Raw genomic sequence first — 20,778 nt, forward strand, 5'->3', positions numbered from 1 at the left:
TAGCCAATTAAAACTTGAAATTTCTGAATACTTTATTCTCTATTTTAATATTTTTACCCTCAAAATTAAAGAAAAATAGTAATATACGTTACAAGAGCGGTATGTTGACGTTTTAATGGTCGAGGAAAAGATTGAAAAAGCGAAACGTGGTTGAGCTTTTTTAATTTCCGAGAACATGAAAACAAACATACCGCTCGTGTATCGTACATTATTTTGTGCGAAGATCGTTTATTACATACCTGAAAGACGAATTTCTAATTACAGTAGTTGCAATGAAATCTCCATCTTGGTTTCTGTTTAATGACGGCAACTTCGGAAAACCAAAGTATCTTTCTTCAACATTGTTGCTATAAAATGTTTTATGTGTTTACTATACTCCAGCAGGCCGTGATATACGTCTGTCTTTTTTTCCCCCAGTCTATAAATGCGAACTTAAAACAAACGGTAAGGTTATGTAATGATTTATTTTTCATTTTAATATTTTAACAATATTATTTATATAACATATTGCAGTAATAACATCGGCATCTGGAATCTTGTTGATTTTTTCACGGCTTCCTTAATGTTACTTGTATCAGGAATGCAATAAGTTTCGTGGAGCAGTAGACTTTACTTAATTTTTGCAAATATTTAAAAACAATAATTAACAGTGCAATGTAGGTGAAATTGCAGTGGTAAGTTTCCAATTTATAATTATTACGATGTTAAACGTCTCTAAAAATAATATGTTAAAAGCCTAAAGCAGTAAAATGAATGTCGCGCTTAAGCGGTAAGAAGAGGGAAATTGTTATGTGTGTTACGTTGGGAATACTGAATGTGGTATTTCACACTTACCGCGTATTGGTTCTGTGCGGAAAACAAGCAAATACGCACGATCTCGCACAAAGGTATTTTACTAACAAATGGAAATTAGTGTAACTCTGAGAATATTGAGATTAGAACACATGTTTATATGACTTTTTTTTTTTTTTTGCTCAGAATGTCTTCAGAAATAAGCTCCGTAAGTAACGATAAATCCTCGTGAATCACCCTGCGTGCGTGAGTGCGTCTTTAATAAGTTACTTCGACGAATATGCCGCCTATTATTACTGGGGAAAAAAAAAGAAGATTTCCGGGCCTATACGTTTGTCTGGAATCTTTGTTTCGCAGTCTTTGAAATGGATACTCAGGACGCAATTTAAATAATAAATTCAACTCACTGCCTAGCAGTGCCTGTGACATCTGATCATTAGCTCGATATGAAGTGATAAAGTGTTGGTGAGTCCTGTCCTATTAATTTGATTAACGCCGCGCTATTATGCAGAACCTCAACGATACTCAGATCAGACAAATCAAAGGCATGCCACGAGAGTATTATAAATTAGAATAGTACCGTGTAATGCAATAAAGTAGTACCGACGGTGTAGTTAGATTATTTTAACAATTTAATTTGCAGTTAATTAAAAAATGCATTGAAATATCGTATAGGCCTATAATTTATACCAACTTCGAAGGACTCGAAAGAGTCAATGGCCATTTCTTATGAGACGGAACGGAAAGGTTCCTGAAATTTTCGAACTGGAACGCCGTTTCGGTCCATTTCGAGTCCTATCCGTGTTGGTCCTGGAGGAATTTCTGATGAACAAAGCAGACGAGAGAGGTTTTTCTCGGGATTCTCCCATTTCCCCTCACCATCATCATTCCGCGAATAATCCACGATCATCCTCACTCAGCAAGGTCCCCAACAAGGCCGCCAGAACAAATAAACGGCCCAGTTCAAAAGGGAAATAACTCAAAATTTAAAGTTTTGAGAAACCTGAATTTTAAAGCTAAATGTTGCTGTGAAAAGTTCAATTACACTATAATTTGAAGCTTGTAGTATACAGAGTGGACCGCTCGAATGTCCCTAATTTCAATTGTATGTGACTGGTGAACGGTTGAAGATGGAACCTTACGGTAACGTTCATATGAAAGAAAAACACAACAAATTTGGAATCCTATCGGTAGATGGTGCGCAGACACGGTTTCTTTTCGTACATTTTATCGATTGTCAAAATGGCGACACCGCAGATGAAAGCGCAAACTGTGTTGTGATATGCGGAGTTTGAATCAATTTAAGGGAGTATCGGCGAGTGTTTAACCATGATGCTCCAACTGCTAAAAGCATTAAGAAATGTCACGAGACATTTTTAGCTACAGCATCAGTGTTGAAGAAGCATGGTGGTGGTCGTAGAACATCCGACGAAATGGTTGCAAATGTTCAAGCCGCGTATGAGCGAAGCCCGCGGAAGTCATTAAGAAGAGCTTCGCGGGAACTTCAAGTACCAAAATCAACATTGCAACGCATTGTCCACAAACGTCTCGAACTGTACGCATACAAAGTGGAGTTAATGCAACGTCTGGAGCCGGATGACAAACTCAAACGAGTGGAATTCGCCAATACGATGCTAGACCTTCTCGGCGCTGATCCTGATTTAACACCGCTCGATTTTTTCTCGGGACTACGTCAAAGATAAAGTGTACGCCACCCCAGCCAGAGACCTTCGTGATCTTCGGGAGCGCATCATAGAGGCTATTGAGAGTATTCCAGAATACATCTCCAATTTGCTTGGCAAGAAATCGTTCATCTCCTCGATATCGTCGATATGGTCTTTGGTTTCTTCCGAGGTTTTCCACAGCCGTGGGACTGAAGCCGGATGGTCTATGGCGAGTCCTCGGCATCAACCCCTTTCATTTGATTACCTGGTTGGGTTTTTCCGAGGTTTTCCCCAACCAAAAGGCAAATGCCGGGTAATATTTTGGCGAATCCTCGGATCTCACCTCATCTCACTACATCTCGCCAAAATATTGTAAAAAATTGCACAAAATTGTAGAAAATTACTAAATTGTAAAGCTATAAAAATTTGTAAAAATTGTAATTGTAATATTGTAAAATTTTGACTTGTTCCACATCTTAAAGCTTCATTGCTCATGTAAGATCTATGGAATAAATGAATGAATGAATGAATGAATGAATGAAGTGAGAGCTGGAGCTCACATAGAGATATGGTGATGTGCATATCGAAACTTGTTGACTTTTCCTTTCATATAAACGTTCCTGTAGGTTTCTACCTGCAATCGTTTACCATTCACATACAATTGAGTGGTCCACTCTATATTATAAGATGTCATAATTTTTTCGTTCGTTCACGCACAACCACTTTAAATATAAATATAAGGAGTCCACACCTGTGGAGTAACGGTCAGCGCTTCTGGCCGCGAAACCAGGTGGCTCGGGTTCGAATCCCGGTAGGGGCAAGTTACCTGGTTGAGGTTTTTTCCGGGGTTTTCCTTCAACCCAATACGAGCAAATGCTGGGTAACTTTCGGTGCTGGACCCCTGACTCATTTCACTGACATCACCTTCATATCATTCAGACGCTAAATAACCTAGATGTTGATACAGCGTCGTAAAATAACCCAAAAAAATAAATATAAGGAACGGAAACTAAATTCGAGTTTATTAAAACCTAAAATTTCTGTAGAGCCGTCTCACTGAAACAGGAAGTTATCACGTGTATTTCGTACGGAAACTCTGCCCCGTGTGTACAGGGCCTCGAGCATGCTACCAACACGCCGTGTAGGCCTCTACTAGCGGCCGAGCCGTCAGCTGTGTTGTGTCCACAGTGGAGCAACGTTCCCGACGCGCACGCGCAGTGGCTTGTTTCTAACTCATTTCGCCTCGTCCTTCCTTACTCAGCTGACTGACTTGAGAGCGGCCGCGTGTTGTGTTGTGTGTTGGTGAGTGCAGGCGCCCCATGTCCGCAGAATCAACAGGTGGCTGGGGGAGGGCAGGACCATCGTCTTGTTTTGGTGAGATTAAGGGGGGTAGCCCTTGATAGCGTGTGACGTGGGGTCACGTGCAGCCCCCTCCTCCTCGACTACCAAGTCCCTCCCCCCCATTGGGGCACCACCTATCTATGTATTATGCATCTGGAAGTGTATGATAAGTGTATATAAGGGGGCACAGACCCGCGGCCTACAACTTCATTGAATCCGTCAGTTCGTGCCAGCACGTGATACCGACATGAGCACTCTGGAGTGGGGATACACCGAGAGCAATGGTGAGTGTGATGTGCCATATTCACTGGTTTCCTTCCCGATTTTGGAAATGAATTTATGAGGTTTTTCTTTTCGTTGATGAAACTTAAGGTAGGGCTCGAAGTGGACGTTTTCACGATCCGGAACGCTCTGTTGTTTTTCGTGGACACGGTGGTGACAATGACGGAATTAGGCTTAGTGACCAGTGATGACCTCGAATATTACCGTGAAATATTTTTATGTACATCAATTGAAGAGTGTGATCTCAAAACACAGTAAGTCCATTTTTATGAAAATATTGGACTAGTTTTTTTTTTATCCACTAGCCTACGGGACTGAGTGAGTTTTCAAGTGTCATGCACAATAACAGAGACTGGCGTTGTTTTTTAAGAAAACAAATTTAAAATATCACAGAGGTTTCAAAATAATCATCTAAATGTATAAATCGTACAACTGACCAAATGGACTGAGCGAGTTTTGGGAGCACACTCTTCTTAATATAAAAATTTAGGAGATATGTCTTAGGAAATTTTCATCCTTTTGTCATATTTATACAGACGGAAACCACGAGTGATGTCATATCATTCAGCCGAAAATATAAATTGATAATGTATCCTATAGGATACAACAGGATAATAGGCTATATGCTATAATTTTAATAGAACAGTAGAAAAAACATTAGTAGGAAAATTAAATTTTCACAATACTGTAATATTGTACAACATAAAAATATGGACATTGCGATAGTTGTTTTCTTTACGGTCCGACACGGTTTAAGAAATTATTGTGAGAAATGAAGCTTTGCTAAGTTAAGGGATAATAAAATGCACACATCTTCAATAAATTTGAAGAGTCACTGCAAGAATGATGGATGTGATTTGGAATACATTTTGCAGGAGAAGCAATTGAAAGTTTGAAATGCTTAGCGCTCAAAGCTTAACTGTGATTTTCCGATCATTACTGGACAATGACTATCAGTGCCAATGCCATATAACTCTGTATGTACATTCTATATGTCTTAAGCTATGCATTGACAGTCTTGGTTCATTTTCGACAAGAAAGTGACATCCATCATTCTTGCAGTGGACTCTTCATTTCTTTTATTATTATTAGCGAAAGAAAATGTTTTCCGGCCCTACACATATGACTGGAAACGCTTTTTTTTTTTTCTTCGCAAAGTCTTTGAAATGGACATTCAGGTCGCAGTTTAAACAATAGGAAATTCGAAATCTGATCATTAGCTGATATGGAGTGATAAAGTGTTGCTGAATTTTGGTCCTTTTATGAGTAATTTCATTAACGCCGCGCTATTATTCAGAACCTCAACGATAATCAACTGAGAATCAAACATATAAATGAGTATGCCTGAAGAGTATTATAAATTAGCGAGACCTAACACCAATGCTCTAACAGAATACAGCCTTTTTTTTTTTTTGCTTAGTTATTTAAAGACGCTGTATCAACTACGAAGTTATTTAGCGTCGATGGAATTGGTGATAGCGAGATGAAGCCGAGGATTCGCCATGTATTACCTGGCATTTGCCTTACGGTTGGGGGAAAAACTCGAAAAAACCCAACCAGGTAATTAGCCCAAGCGGGAATCGAACCCGCGCCTGAGCGCAACTCCGGATCGGCAGGCAAGCGCCTTAACCGACCGAGCTACGCCGATGGCCCTAGAATAAAGCAGTTTCACATTGCCGTTGTTACTATTTTTAACAATTTCATTCACACTTAATTGAAAAAATTATACATACGTAGCTATGCTAGCGCGTTTTCCCGCTGATCCGGAGTTGCGCTCGAACGTGGGTTTCATTCCTGCTTGGCTGTTTACCTGGTTAGCTTTTCTGCGAGGTTTTTCCCAATCGTAAGGCGAATGTCAGGTAATCTATGGCGAATCCTCGGCTTCATCTCGCGAAATATCATCTCGCCATCATCACTACAATCGGCGCTAAATAACCGAGTAGTTGATACAGCGTCCTTAAATAACCAAGAAAAAAAAAGATCCGGATCGAACAAGAGACATTTCTTACGACATGGAACGGAAAGATGCTACATGAAATTCACGAACCGAAACGCCGTTCCAATCCGGTCGATTTTGAAGCCCTGGTTTAAGGTGAGAGCAGAGGTCCTATATTACCAATGGTAAAAATTAATAATGTTTAAGAAATTTCATCTCGGAAGCTGTTATAGGTACCTAGCCTATATCAAAATTTTATTAATCCTTTATTAGGTACTTCTTTACTTCAGTTGACGGCGCGTTTTCTGGACGATATTTTTAAAAAAATCCACGATTTAACTTGGGGAATACGTAAAAACTACTAAAATTGAGCGGAAAGCAATAACTTTCATATTCTCTAGTCAATACGCTATTCACGGCTTTAAGGCAGCCTTTATAATCTGTGGTAAACTTCAGTGAGCGATATAGGCCTAGTTGACAGAGGGCGACTGAAGTTGATGTGTTTGTGGGTTTATCATATTTCACACATAGCTATTAGTGGTAGTATCTGATCGTGTTTCACTGTGTTTTACCCTTCGTCGGCACATATTTCCGTAAATATTTCAAGCTGAAGTATAGGTTAGGTTAGGTGAGGAGATAGGTAAGTGACAGTAGGTCGAGAAATGTGACAAAGTTAGAGAAATGGTAACGGAATGATGTAGATGCCTAATATGGGAAGAAACGGGAAAACACTGAGAAAAACCCCAACTGAGACCTTGTCCGCCACAAGTATCTCTATATGGATTTTTAAATCCCAGACCTGACCGGGACTCGAATCCGAGCCGCGTGCATAGATTAGGTTAGATGAGGGGATAGCTAAGTGACGTGAGGCCGAGGAATGTGCCAAGTTTAGCGAGAATTAGATGTTGATTCTAGCTCAATGATAAGAGTACCGACGATTGTGACAAGGTTAGAGTTTTTTTATATTATGCTTTCCGCGCAATTGTACTAATATTTCTACATATGTCCCAAGTCAAATCAAGGCGTTCTAAATAAATTTTGTCGAGAAAACAGTCAGCTAAAGCAAATATTTACACTTTATTATTTTAAAAGTGCTGAGCTCTTGTTTAGTAAGTGTTCTTTGTGAAAATAGTAAGGTATGATTTTTTGTAACCGACTACTTTTTAAGAAAAGTGAAATTGCATTACAACATAATTTCAATCCAAATGACAAAAACCTAGAAGTCAGCAATCAATGCACTGCTGTAGATAAGCTGTAAAACTACGTGCTTCTGGCTCTCTTGGCTTTTGAGAAAAAGGTACATATGTCGTGAGTTTTTAACTTTCGAGAAAATGAGCAGCAAAGCAAGCATTAAAAAACGTATATTTTCAAAGACACACAACACTAAGCTTGTTACGAAATTTCACATTAAAACCAGATAGGCTTTCCTGTCTCGGCATGGGCAGAATGAGGTCGCATCTTCAGACGAGTAACCTGATAAGCCCAAAACCTTTCCTATTTCTCCAGCCTGTTTTTAACTATTTCAAGTGATAGATGAAATTAGAGGGAAGTGGAGAGTGTTGGTAGAATGATAGAGGAACGCGAGAGTAACCTGAGAAAAAGTTTTTGCAAAATCTGCTTTGTCCACCACAAATTTCATCGAACCTAGGCCGCCTAGATGGAAGATCAGAACGACACTACTTCAACCATAGGCGCCGCCGGTTTTTTTTACAGCTTTTTACTTTACAGCAGTTTGCCGTTAGTTCCTGTTTTCCAGATACTCCTATCCTCTCATTGTCCTTCCAAACCCCTTTTCACTACCGCTGTGCTTATTTCTTCATACCAGATATTTCGAGCGCGGCCCTTATTTACCGGACGAAATCAAGAAACTTTTCTACTGTAAAAATAAACTCACAAAATGTTCATGACATTTCTCCGTCGTGAAATCGTTATTAATTTATCGGAACTGTTCGTTACGTACAAAAGAAGTCCAAGATATTGCATAGTTACAGATAGGCAACAAATTTATAGTTCTATACCTATTTTGTTTGCTACGTCCTAGACGTATGTTATTCAGATATATCTCTGTTTCTTGTACATAGTATCACCACAGTCTAAAATATAAAGTCACGAAGCTCAATACGTAGTAAATATGCACCCATAGATAATTGCTCACCACTAGGATCGCTAATATCGCTTCTTTAGAGACAATACGAAATAGTACCAGCACAGTCTATTGTTCCTAGCACCCTCACAACTGAACCTTCATGACTGTATATACTAGACTGTGGCATCACCCTGTTAAAAATCTATAGATCTAAAATACCTAAATGAAGCACAAAGTCCTGTAAGGACCTAAAAACTATGTTTGTGCCTAAAAAGGGTCTTTTTATTATTTTGTGTATATTTAAAATAAAAATACCGGTACTGAAAATGAAAAAATGCCCAAAAACCAAAAATTCTATTTAAAAAACCTCTTACAGACAAACACTGATCTAGCAAGTTCGTCCTATAATGGTCTTAGAAGTGCAGAGAAGAAGATTTTAGCTAATTTCCTGGAACCAAAGTTCGTTTGGAAAAGTCCATCTAGCATAAAAGAGATTAGTAGGTTGTTGATGTTAGGCGAGAGCTTAGAAATTAGTTTTTACATTAATGCAGCCCTATTATGTGAAATGAAACTGAGCGATCAGCAATCAATCTCTCTTCCTGATATAATTGTCTTTAGTTCAGTAGCATTCACCGGCAGCACCAGTTCTTTGTACTTATATTCCACATAAAATAGAATATTTACTAAAATCAAAGTTATTAATAATTGTTAATTTTATATAAACTCCTAAAAGTCCTAAATTTAACATTATAAAATCCTAATGTGTCTTTTTAGCACCTATAAATCCGTTCTCTAGTTAACATAATTTTCTTTCTATTTCATCCTGATTGCATTGTAACCAATCTGATAAAGATTGTGCGTGTTTGCTACACCCGGAAGCCACATGTTGCGGGAAGCTTATTGCAGTAGCTATCTCGGGAAGTACTGCATTTCTTCTTGCCAACATTCATATATCCGCTTAAACAGTAATCTAGGAATGGGAAGCTAAACACTTCCTTAATTCGTTTTTGCATTAACAGAGCGACTACCTGAGTAACCTTCCTTTCTTTCAGTAGTGGACTGATTCATCGCCGTACTAAATTAAATGTTGTTGCTATAGTTACGCTGAAAGATTAGTATAGTCTAACTTAGGTAATAGAGATATTTATGTAACGTTCACTTACTGTAATATTAGTAGGGGCTACTGCTGTGGGGTAAAGGTTAGCATGTCCTGGTTAAGACAAGTTGAGTTTTTCTAGGGTTTTCCCTCAACCCATTAAGAGCAAATGCTGGCTAACTTTCGGCGCTGGGACCTTGGACACACTTCACTGGCATTGTCATTTTTTTCTCCCTCTGACGCTAGATAGCCAACACAGTTGATAAAAGCCATAAAATAAATTATTTTAGCAAAACTTTCTCATATTTGCAGGCTAGGCCTATATAAGAATGTGACCAATACAAGGTATGAACTTATGGGCTGTAGGTGAACCTCTGATGATGACGTCACCGTAACCACTCTTAGCACTGCCGCTGAGCCTATTGCTACTGGTAGGTTCTGTTCAGCTAGTCTACCATCGAGCAAAATCCAGCATACGGATTTCATCCCTACAATAAGCATTGAATTGCTACAAAAATGTCTTCAGAAGTACGCCAATGCGGAAAAGGGTTATAGTGGCATTGATGGATAAATGAAAAATATGATAAAGTACCACATTTACCGCTCATTAATTCTCTGTATGTTTCCTTGTCTCCGGCGACCTCAAAACATTTTCTGCCGAGATTGAATGCAATCTTCTCGTGTCCATAATAATATTCTAAGTGTACAAACTTTGCAAGTAGTAATGGCAAAGGGAATGGTATGTTAATATGTTGCGATTGGCTTTCTTAGCCTCTTCGAGGGCTGAACCCAGGATGGGATCTTGTAATTAATGTTTGCTTTGGTCCATTGTACGCCCTATATATTGTGTAAAAGAGTTTGTTGACGATCGTATATTCTTTTATCGTACTTATCGATGTAGTTTACATGTCTTGTAAGTTGAAAATGACACACATTGACTGGTTGCAATATAAACAAAAGAAAGACACTTCTGTAATTATTACTTATCACATTAGTGGCGTAAACAAAATAATCAGAAAGGAAATCTTTATTTAGAAAATTAAACATGATAATACCACAGTCTAGTATATACAGTCGCGAAGTTCAATACATAGTAAATATGCAAACATTAGATAGTTGCTCACCACTAGGATCGCTAATATCGCCTCATTACAGGCAATGCAAAATAGAACCGTCACAGTCTATTGTTTCTAGCACCCTCAAAACTCAAGCTTCGTGACTGTATATAGTAGACTGTGATAATACAACCGATTCTCCATGCCTTTTCAGTATTTGCTTCCTCTGCTATGTCCACTACTACTTCTGCCATCATCAAATTAACACAAAGCTATTCAATCAAGCACCTACACTTAACTGCCTGAATAAAATTGATTTAATATTCAATATTTAATATTGAATTAGCTATTTACACGGAAACAAGAGAAGCTACGTAGTGTCCTAGCAACGACATGCAACTGTTCCTTTATAGCAGTAAGTTTTACTTACGAAAGAAATAAAATTTGTCTTTAAGGGTGCTATGCATAGACATTTCGCTACCCCGCGCTACGAGCGTGCTAAACTAGCCCCGGCTATCGAGTGATTACTTGTACAGGATTCATATCATATCCCTAACACTGGTTTATGAATGCGAAAAACGCTAGTTCGCTGATCATCCACCGGAAGCCCGCGCTAAGGATGTCTATGAATATGGCCCTAATATTTTAATCAATTAAAATGACGATCGCACAAAAAACAGTACGCAATACACATGTTTTACAGGTACAGTATTAACAGACTGTCGGAAATAGAAAAAAAAAAAAACTCGACTTCCTCTCTCTTTTTTCAGACTTTTCCTCCGTTGTGTAACAACGCACTCACACAATTGTATCGCAATGTGCTATTAATATAAGTTACGTAATATGGATTTAGCAAAGAAAATCAATCATTTGTCAATACTATCTTCCTTGTATGTTTCACAGGAAAATTGAAGGAAAAATAATAAGGGACTAAAAATTCATGGAAATGCACTAACGTGCGTTTTATTTTATTAATAGTTTCAGAGGAAATAATTAAATGAAATTCTAAAATAAGTTTTATTACTTTTGTTTAACATTTTACATTTTGTTTCAACTACAGTCAGTTCTTTTTTTTTTTTATTTCTGTTGTATTTATTCAAATTTTATTCAAATTTATTCACAATTTACATTTGAAATGAATACATATGAATAGATACCCGAAATGAACATATGCTCGTGCTCGGGTACAGTCCAGTAGTCTACATAAATTTTACATATATCAATAATAATGTTGATGATAGAAATAACAGTAACAATAATAATATTAATAATAATAATAATAATAGAATAACCTTGACGGAGATGATACAAAGTAATAATAATAATAATAATAATAATAATAATAATAATGATAATAATAATAATAATAATAATAATAATAATAATAATAATAATAATAATATTGATAAAACAAAAATATTTACAATAATAAAATAAATACTAAGATGGATAAAATAAAATATAAAACCACTAGCGAGAGTTAACACAACTTAAATAAGCATATAATAACCGAAAAAAAAAAATGACCAACTCGAAAATCAACAGAAAAGTTCGTTGTATCGTACACGACAGCAGACATCGAGTTTCATGGGGCCGTGGCAGAAATAACAAAATTAAATAGCAATGTTGTTAAAGCCTAGCCTATTAAGAAATCCTAAATCCATCTTCAAAAAAAATTCCGACAGGTTTAGCGTTGAATTACGGAATAGATCGAAAATATGTTATCCATTTAACCGCGACTTTGTTCTCGGAAGCTAATGTCACGAGGGGAATGAGGTGCATAATTATTTGACTTCTTTTAGTTAGAATATAATCCGGAGAGCGTATGCGAGGTTTGTGGTAAGTCCAAGAAAATACAACATTACACTCCATGCTATTGAATACTCGTATAAAATGTCGGCAATAGGGTAGGCCGGCATTCGTTACCAGGGAAACCAATGTGTAACGTGTAGTGTATTATTTACAGTATGTACTCTTTCTGTGTGTAATTCCATTGCTTTGACAGCTAATGGTAGTGATTATATTAGACTTTAATTGATGTTTGTTAGCCTATACCTACATAATAATGACTTGTACTTAGTCCCGATTGTTACGCCTTAAATACTGTATGTCGGTTGAGTGACTACGTTTAGTGGAACTAATTCGATGTTTTTGTAGCATAATTTTACCTCGTTACAATCACAAACAAAGACAGGCGATCGTAGATATTTTCTTGATCTTTACTGCCTATAAGTTAGATAATACTTGTACTGTATTAAAGGATAAAAAAACTGCATAATTTTGAGCTTGAAATGAATTACTTCAGAAAGACAGCTGCCATTTTATTTTGTTTACAATATTTACTAGTACCTGCAGTATCTGAGTAGCTAATTTCGGCCTTTCATGTCGGCGGTCGTGGTTAGTCCCAGTCCCGTCTAGGATTTATAAAAAATATACACAAGATCCCAATTTGATTTTTCTTTGGCGTTCTGTCGTTCTCCCAATATAGACATCGTAACCGGTTTCTAACCTGGGGTCCGCGAGTGATTTAAAAAGAGTCCTCAAAACCAAAATGTGTGTGCATTTTTTCTAAAGTTATCTCTGTGTACAAGCTTTACTGAATATCAATAGATAAACTCAGAACCTATGTCAATATTACAAAGACTTGTGAATCAAACCGAAAGCTGTTATATACTAACGGTCTTACTAATAAACCGTGTATAGTTTTTATACGAGACTTATGCAGAGTTGAGACAGAAAACGTTACTAATAAACCATGAATAAGCTATGGACGTATAAACAGGCTGTAACTATACAATGGGAATTGCTTTGCAGTAGTTATATACACGAAAACCCTTGTTTAAGCGTTGTATATAGAGAAAAATGGCCACTCCTCTAACAGCTGTTCGTATCGACTGTCATTTTATGATGATGGTTGCCTAGTAACCAAAGAAGAACAAACCAAAGCGCACAGAATAAGTAGAATAATATTGCTGTAGCTTGTTCTCTTTGACCAAAATATAGTATGGTAATCGATCAGAGCCAGTTGTACTATCGATTCTTAACACGGCACACTAGAGCGCTCTACCGGATGCAATAGAGAACCTCAGATATTCTATTACCTTTCGTAATGAAGTAATGACGAAACTATGACGTAGCTGTGTAACAGTTGTACTGTTATACACGACGTATGTAGTGATTATTAGTAAGGAATATACACACGACTTATAAACGAGCTACTCATTGTACTCGTATAAGACAGTTAAACGTCTGTATATAGAGTTTTTATTAGTAAGACCGTAAAACGACAATTGCTATTATTATTATTATTATTATTATTATTATTATTATTATTATTATTATTATTAATTTATGCTATATATGTATTTATTTATGTATATATTTATTTTTATCTATTATTTATTTCTTTGTTTATTTATTTATTTATTTAACGTTAAAATTTATTTTGTTTAGCTTGCTGAAATGATAGTATCCGAATTCCGAAAACCGACTTACTTACTTACTTACTTACAAATGGCTTTTAAGGAACCCGAAGGTTCATTGCCGCCCTCACATAAGCCCGCCATCGGTCCCTATCCTGTGCAAGATTAAGCCAGTCTCTATCATCATACCCCACCTCCCTCAAATCCATTTTAATATTATCCTCCCATCTACGTCTCGGCCTCCCTAAAGGTCTTTTTCCCTCCGGTCTCCCAACTAACACTCTATATGCATTTCTGGATTCGCCCATACGTGCTACATGCCCTGCCCATCTCAAACGTCTGGATTTCAAGTTCCTAATTATGTCAGGTGAAGAATACAATGCGTGCAGTTCTGTGTTGTGTAACTTTCTCCATTCTCCTGTAACTTCATCCCGCTTAGCCCCATATATTTTCCTAAGCACCTTATTCTCAAACACCCTTAACCTATGTTCCTCTCTCAGAGTGAGAGTCCAAGTTTCACAACCATATAGAAGAACCGGTAATATAACTGTTTTATAAATTCTAACTTTCAGATTTTTGGACAGCAGACTGGATGATAAGAGCTTCTCAACCGAATAATAACACGCATTTCCCATATTTATTCTGCGTTTAATTTCCTCCCGAGTGTCATTTATATTTGTTACTGTTGCTCCAAGATATTTGAATTTTTCCACCTCTTCGAAGGATAATTCTCCAATATTTATATTTCCATTTCGTACAATATTCCCGTCACGAGACATAATCATATACTTTGTCTTTTCGGGATTTACTTCCAAACCGATCGCTTTACTTGCTTCAAGTAAAATTTCCGTGTTTTCCCTAACCGTTTGTGTATTTTCTCCTAACATATTCACGTCATCTGCATAGACAAGAAGTCCGAAAACCGACTACCACTTTAAAATGTATACTATTTATTAATTGTAATTACTAATATTAATATTATTTATTACGTTCAAATTTCAAACTAACACTAGCTAGTAACTTTCGTTTCATGAAAGTTGGCAGCTTCTTCAAAGGCAAATGATGCTGTCGAGATAACAGTCAGAAAATAACAACCAGTTATAGTATTTGTTAGTCCGAAATTCGAAACAAAGTCGGCAAAAGAAAATTCAACCTGACAACTAGAAAATCACTATAATCCACTAGCATATTAAATAATAGGGAGAACGTCGTTAGGTTTCATCCTTAAGGTATAAAGTAAGAAGACCTGGACTATGGAATGGCTAGTTACAATTTTGGTTGCACACACGACCATATATCTCAATCTTTCCCTAATTGCAATACAACACAATGCCATGTGCATCAGCACACTTGTGTGAGTGTACATTTTCTGCTCTAGCCTCTTGGAAAACAAAAACCTGAAGTTGAGTCACACTTGCTACTCAAAATAATTACAACTGAAACCTACTTCCCAGAACTGATTACTGCAAGGCAATGTAAACCATCCCATTAACACCCTTCTGGTAACAGTAAAAGTCTGGCATCTTTTTCACAGTAAAGAAGTGATCTAATTGTATACAGGGTGAACCGTAAATAATGTCATTAATTTCAAGGCGTTATTGATTTGATTACCCCCTTTGATTTGATTACCTGGTTGGGTTTTTCCGAGGTTTCCCCCACCGAAAAGGCAAATGCCGGGTAATATTTTGGCGAATCCTCGGACCTCATCTCACCTCACTACATCTCGCCAAAATGTAAAAAAATTGTACAACATTGTAAAAATTGTAGAAAATTACTAAATTGTAAAACTATAAAAATTTGTAAAAATTGTAATTGTAATATTGTAAAATGTTGACATGTTCCACATCTTAAAGCTTCATTGCTCATGTAAGATCTATGGAATAAAATAAACGAATGAATGAAATGAATGAATTCTTTGAGATATTTCAAACGAAAAGTTTAATGCAGTTTTGCTCGTCTTTGCTTTATTTTCGAGATAACATTTCTTTTACATGAACTATTTCATAGCTTGTTTTGGGAAAGCCATTGATTTAATTACCAATATGTTCAATCAATTTAAGAGAGCAGTGTATTATGATCAGGGAAAGGAAGTTCATGCCCTAAAAACGTGAAGATATGTAGGCCTATGCATTTATGCCGTAAAAATAGATAAATATGCTACAAAATATGCATTATCAGTCTGAGATTATTTTAGCAGAATAATAAGATATAGGTAACTTACGTTTAGTCTATGGATTTTGAAGTGCTTGTCTCATTGCTGAATGCTCCATTTATGCTGTTACAGTTCACAACTAAGCAGTGACGTATGTTTTCTGTTGTCATTCTTCGCCTCTTGTCTCTCAGCATAGCTTTGTAGCGCGAAAAACTTCGTTCTACGTCACAAGAAGTAAGAGGGGCTAGCACAAAAGCTGTGAGTTGTTCTATAGAAAATTTTGTTGGTTTTGGGGGTGTTTTTCCTTCGAGAATATTTTGAGTTTCTTTTAAGTTGATAATAGCCAGGGTTTTTGGAAAGAATATTTGCTGTTTTCTCGTTCACTTTATCTCCTACATTTCCTGGAACTGATGTTAAACTGGATATTGTTCTATCGAAATCTGCTAAAGGCTGCAGTAAAGGAATACCAATTGTTAACTTGAGAGGCTCCCTATGAGGGCGTCATCGTTACGTTCAAAATTCATAAACACAAATTAGTCGTGTTTACGAGGTTACACACTTTTAAAAATGAGGGAAAGACAAATAAACATACATAATATGCAGTTTCCCTGCATAAATGTTAAAATATGATGCTTTTATAAATAATATGCATAATAAAAGTAATATCATTGCATTCAGAAATGTGTGATTCATGTAGATAATCTTTCAGCATATTCACACAACGATAGAGAACAAATATGCAAATGCATGAACTTCCTTTCCCTAATTATGATAATAAGCGATTGAAAGAATTTTAGTTTTGTCCTTTTAAATGTGCTGAAATTTGATCTGCACAAATGTAACTTTTCGTTCTGCAAAAGAATTTTACAAAGTTACATTTGTTCGCTACGAGTTTAGTACGGGTGTTTAATTCACTACGTTATGCAAATATATGTCACCACGCTGGTATAATGACTAGAGCGGTGGATTTACAATCCTCTGGATCCGGGTTCGATCCCTGACGTACCCTCGGTGTATAACTTGTGTTGGGCAAGTCCGTGGTGCAGGTGACACCGAGGTTTTCTCCGGGAGCTCCAGTTTCTCTTTGGAATCCCAACGAATCTCCATTATCATTTCATCTCATTGCGGGTGTAGTGTAGACCAGCCTCCTATGACGCACCCTGGGCAACGACTTAGTCGGTAAATTGATCTACACAACTAGCTTCACCCGCCATCAATAAAAAAAAGGCTGCAAAATATTTAATGAATGAACGTGTTTACCGGCCTAAATTATGAAAAATATCATGTGTGGGGTAGTCAGGGACACTCAGAAGTGGTGGAAATGCTCGATTGTAAAGACCCCAATAAAACAATCAATAAATGACAGTAAAGTGATATCATTTGTATTGTGTGTGGAGCAACTGTTGGTTTAATTCAGCGAGTCTTTGTAATATTGACATATGGTTCAGAGTTTATCTGTTGATATGCAATAAAGCCTGCACACAGAGATAACATCCATCACAAGGGGACTGAACCCTGAAGAGATACTTGTATGTTTTATGTCAAGTAGGCTTAGAATCTAATGAACGCCAGAAACAAGCCTAAATCTGCTTTACACGATCGAATTCAACGGTTCACAAGTCTTTTTAAGACTTGCCAATACTTTTTACAGGTTTTATTGTCAAATCACTTGCAATGTTTTGATTGTTTTGAAAGTAAATAAGATGATATAAATGATTAGGGACTTGACAGTTTTATTTTTTATTTTTTTTATTTCAACATCTTAGGTTATTTAGCATCTGAATGAGATGAAGGTGATAATGCCGGTGAAATGAGTCCGGGGTCCAGCACCGGATGTTACCCAGCATTTGCTCATATTAGGTTGAGGGAAAACCCCGGAAACCCACCTGGTTTCGTGGCCAGACGCGCTAACCGTTACTCCACAGATTTGGACTTGACAATTTTATTCTATGAAGAAATTAACGTATAAATTTCGAAAATATTATGCCGCCAACAACCACAAAAAAAAAAAAAAACAGGGCGTCCTGGCAGAAAGAAGTTGTTTGCGAAAACCCATTTCTGTGTGCCGTGGTTCTGTGAAATACCACGCTAAAGTGAAGAAAAATAATGTGTGTGAGGAAATTGCAGGGCAGATATCTCGGGTTAAGTACTAATACAATATGTATTTTTTGTTAAATATTCTAACCTACAACCTAGACAAATATTAATCGTAAATATTTCATTTTAAAATAATATACTGTTCTAATATTCTTCGTTTTAAAATTCCGTACAGTTAAGTAATACAAATATTATTTTCTAAAGCCTAGTTATTCTCCAAAGGATTTACATAGGCCTACGTATATTGTATATTTGAAGGGTTCGGAAGTAAAACATGGTAAGTGACGTTTTGAAATTATTATACATACAATAGTTTTATAGTTACCAAGAAAGTGAAATCTGTATACTTTTGCCATCTGTTGAGATGTTGGAAAACTAACTACTGCATTAGATGCAGAATGTAAGATACCATGTTATACGCTACATATCCCATTTTTTGACTAAAATTTCAGTTACTATGTTTTACGCCCGAGGTCCCTCATTTGGTAGGTAGGCTTACGTAGGTTACAGTAGATCAGAAGCACATGTTTTAACATCTTGTCAAATATTTAACAATATGAAACAGTTTTTGGCAAATCTTTTTCAATATTGGTGTATATTTGACAATTTTATTTTGTAAAATATTGGATTGGAAAAAAAAAATCTATAAAAACACCTTAAATAACACTGGAACTGAGTTTTTGAACTTCTCAAGTTCTTTTGTCAATTGCTTTCAAATTCGGTGGGTTTGTTGAGTAGGCCTATCTACTTTTCAATAAAACTACGAAATTCCATCAAGTTTCATGTATTAGTTCTTTAGATATTAATTTTCACTTATTTTAATGATATTAAATTATGAGTAAATTCAAAACATCCCTGACGTTTTCTCGAGTTGTTGTTGCTTTTTAAAATTTTCTGTGAAGGATTTAACATCTCATGAATAAGAAATCCGCGCGTGAATTATTTAATTTGATTATTGGTTAATGAGGTAAAAATTTGCCATACAAATTACAATTTTTGCTTCATAATTTTCTTTAAGTTTTAAATGTTAAAAATCCATATCTTGAAAGATTTTCACTGAAGAGCTGATTCCGTACAAAACTTTGAATAATGGAGTAATACGGGTATTCTTGCAAAGTTTAATGCAAATCTAAGCAAGTGAAAGCCACCAGGAACATTTTTATTGACCTAAAATGTAGTTTTGAGAAAATGCAATTTTTAGTTGATCTGGTAGTTTTAAAAGAGCTACGAGTAGCATTTTGAAAATGACCACCGTATATTTAATAATGGCGTACGGGGGATAATTAATATAGGGCAGAATGTTAAAGTAACTATTTATGTAACTTATAAAAAATATATATTCTTTTTTAGCCATTTTGGCCAAAATATGATATGATATGCGTAAATCGTGATTTAAGACGGCGCTCATTCCGTCGGATCCCGGCCAACTAGTCGCTCATATCGAGTGCACCTCAGCACATGTGTGGACTTCGGTCCTGCGTTCATAGACATCTATGACGTAGTGCAGAGGGCGGCCACTAGAGGGAACCCAAGAGTTGGAGCTTAATCTGAGACGATTCTAACCGGCGTCGGAGTTGTATCCGGTGTGGCTTAGTGGATAAAGCATCAGCACGTAGAGCTGAAAACCCGGGTTCAAGTCCCGGCGCCGGAGAGAATTTTTCTCCGTTCCATTACTCTTTCATCGCAAAAAAAAAATCAGTTCTTATGTCCCTTAGGTATTGTAGCCTTAAAAAAAATTACGAAGCAAAAATTGTGATTTATGTGGAAAATTTTTGCCTCTAACCAATAATCAAATTAAATAATCCATCCGCATGTTTCTTAATCATGAGATGTTAAGTCTTCCGCAGAAAATTTAAAAAAGCAACAACAGCTCTGAAACCGTCAGGGATGTTTTGAATTTACTCATAATTTAATATCATTAAAATAAGTGAAAATTAACATCTAAGGATGCTATTCATAGACATTTCGCAGCACGCGCTACGAGCGTACTAAGCTAGCCCCGGCTATCCACTGGTTACTTGTACAGAATTCAAATCATATCCTATCGCTAACACTGGTTTATGAATACGAAAAATGTCCACACCTGTGGAGTAACGGTCAGCGCGTCTGGCCGCGAAACCAGGTGGCCCGGGTTCGAATCCCGGTCGGGGAAAGTTACCTGGTTGAGGTTTTTTCCGGGGTTTTCCCTCAACCCAATACGAGCAAATGCTGGGTGACTTTCGGTGTTGGACCTCGGACTCATTTCACCGGCATTATCACCATCATTTCATTCAGACGCTAAATAACCTAGATGTTGATAAAGCGTCGTAAAATAACCCAATAAAATAAAAAATAAAATAAAAATACGAAAAACGCTGATCATCCACCGGAAGCCCGCGCTAAAAATGTCTATGAATACGGCCCTAAGGAACTAATAGGCTACATCAACTAAGTCTCTCTGATGTTCATGCAATGGGAAAAAGTTCCCAAGAACATTACCTCTTAAAATTGCTATGGTTACTTATCTAAAACGTTTTGAAACGATACACTGCAGACTGTAGGTTGCCAAAACCTTTATGTTATATAACGATATCATTACGAAATCTGTTATAGATCAAGGTTTAGTAGTGGAATTTTTTATCTGATAGCTTTGCCACACGTTGCGCTGAGGTGAAACATTGTGGCTTGTACTGTAATTGGGAAAAATTCTGGGAACTAACCACAAGAGAAGATTCTATTAAAAACCTGACAAAAGATTTTGTGCATAGACATCACGTAGGAACGTTAGCGATTTGTGAATGGGAATCAATTTTGTCGAGAAGAGTGGAAATCTATACAATGTAGTATAGGCTACTTGAAGAAAACCTTCCTCAAGG

General features: G+C 36.7%; 1 protein-coding gene across 1 annotated transcript in view; it reads left to right on the forward strand.

Moving 5' to 3' along the window:
- The first annotated feature begins 3,659 nt into the window (after positions 1-3,659).
- The window catches only part of CAH1 (carbonic anhydrase 1), a 304,545-nt gene continuing 287,426 nt past the window's right edge, over positions 3,660-20,778 (forward strand). The window contains exon 1 of the mRNA XM_069846433.1: positions 3,660-4,081. Within this exon, the coding sequence (XP_069702534.1) occupies positions 4,045-4,081 (37 nt within the window). The 5' untranslated portion in view covers positions 3,660-4,044. The remainder of the gene's footprint in view (positions 4,082-20,778) is intronic.

Source organism: Periplaneta americana, chromosome 2, assembly GCF_040183065.1.
Source record: "Periplaneta americana isolate PAMFEO1 chromosome 2, P.americana_PAMFEO1_priV1, whole genome shotgun sequence".
Classification (NCBI taxonomy): Eukaryota; Metazoa; Arthropoda; class Insecta; order Blattodea; family Blattidae; genus Periplaneta; species Periplaneta americana.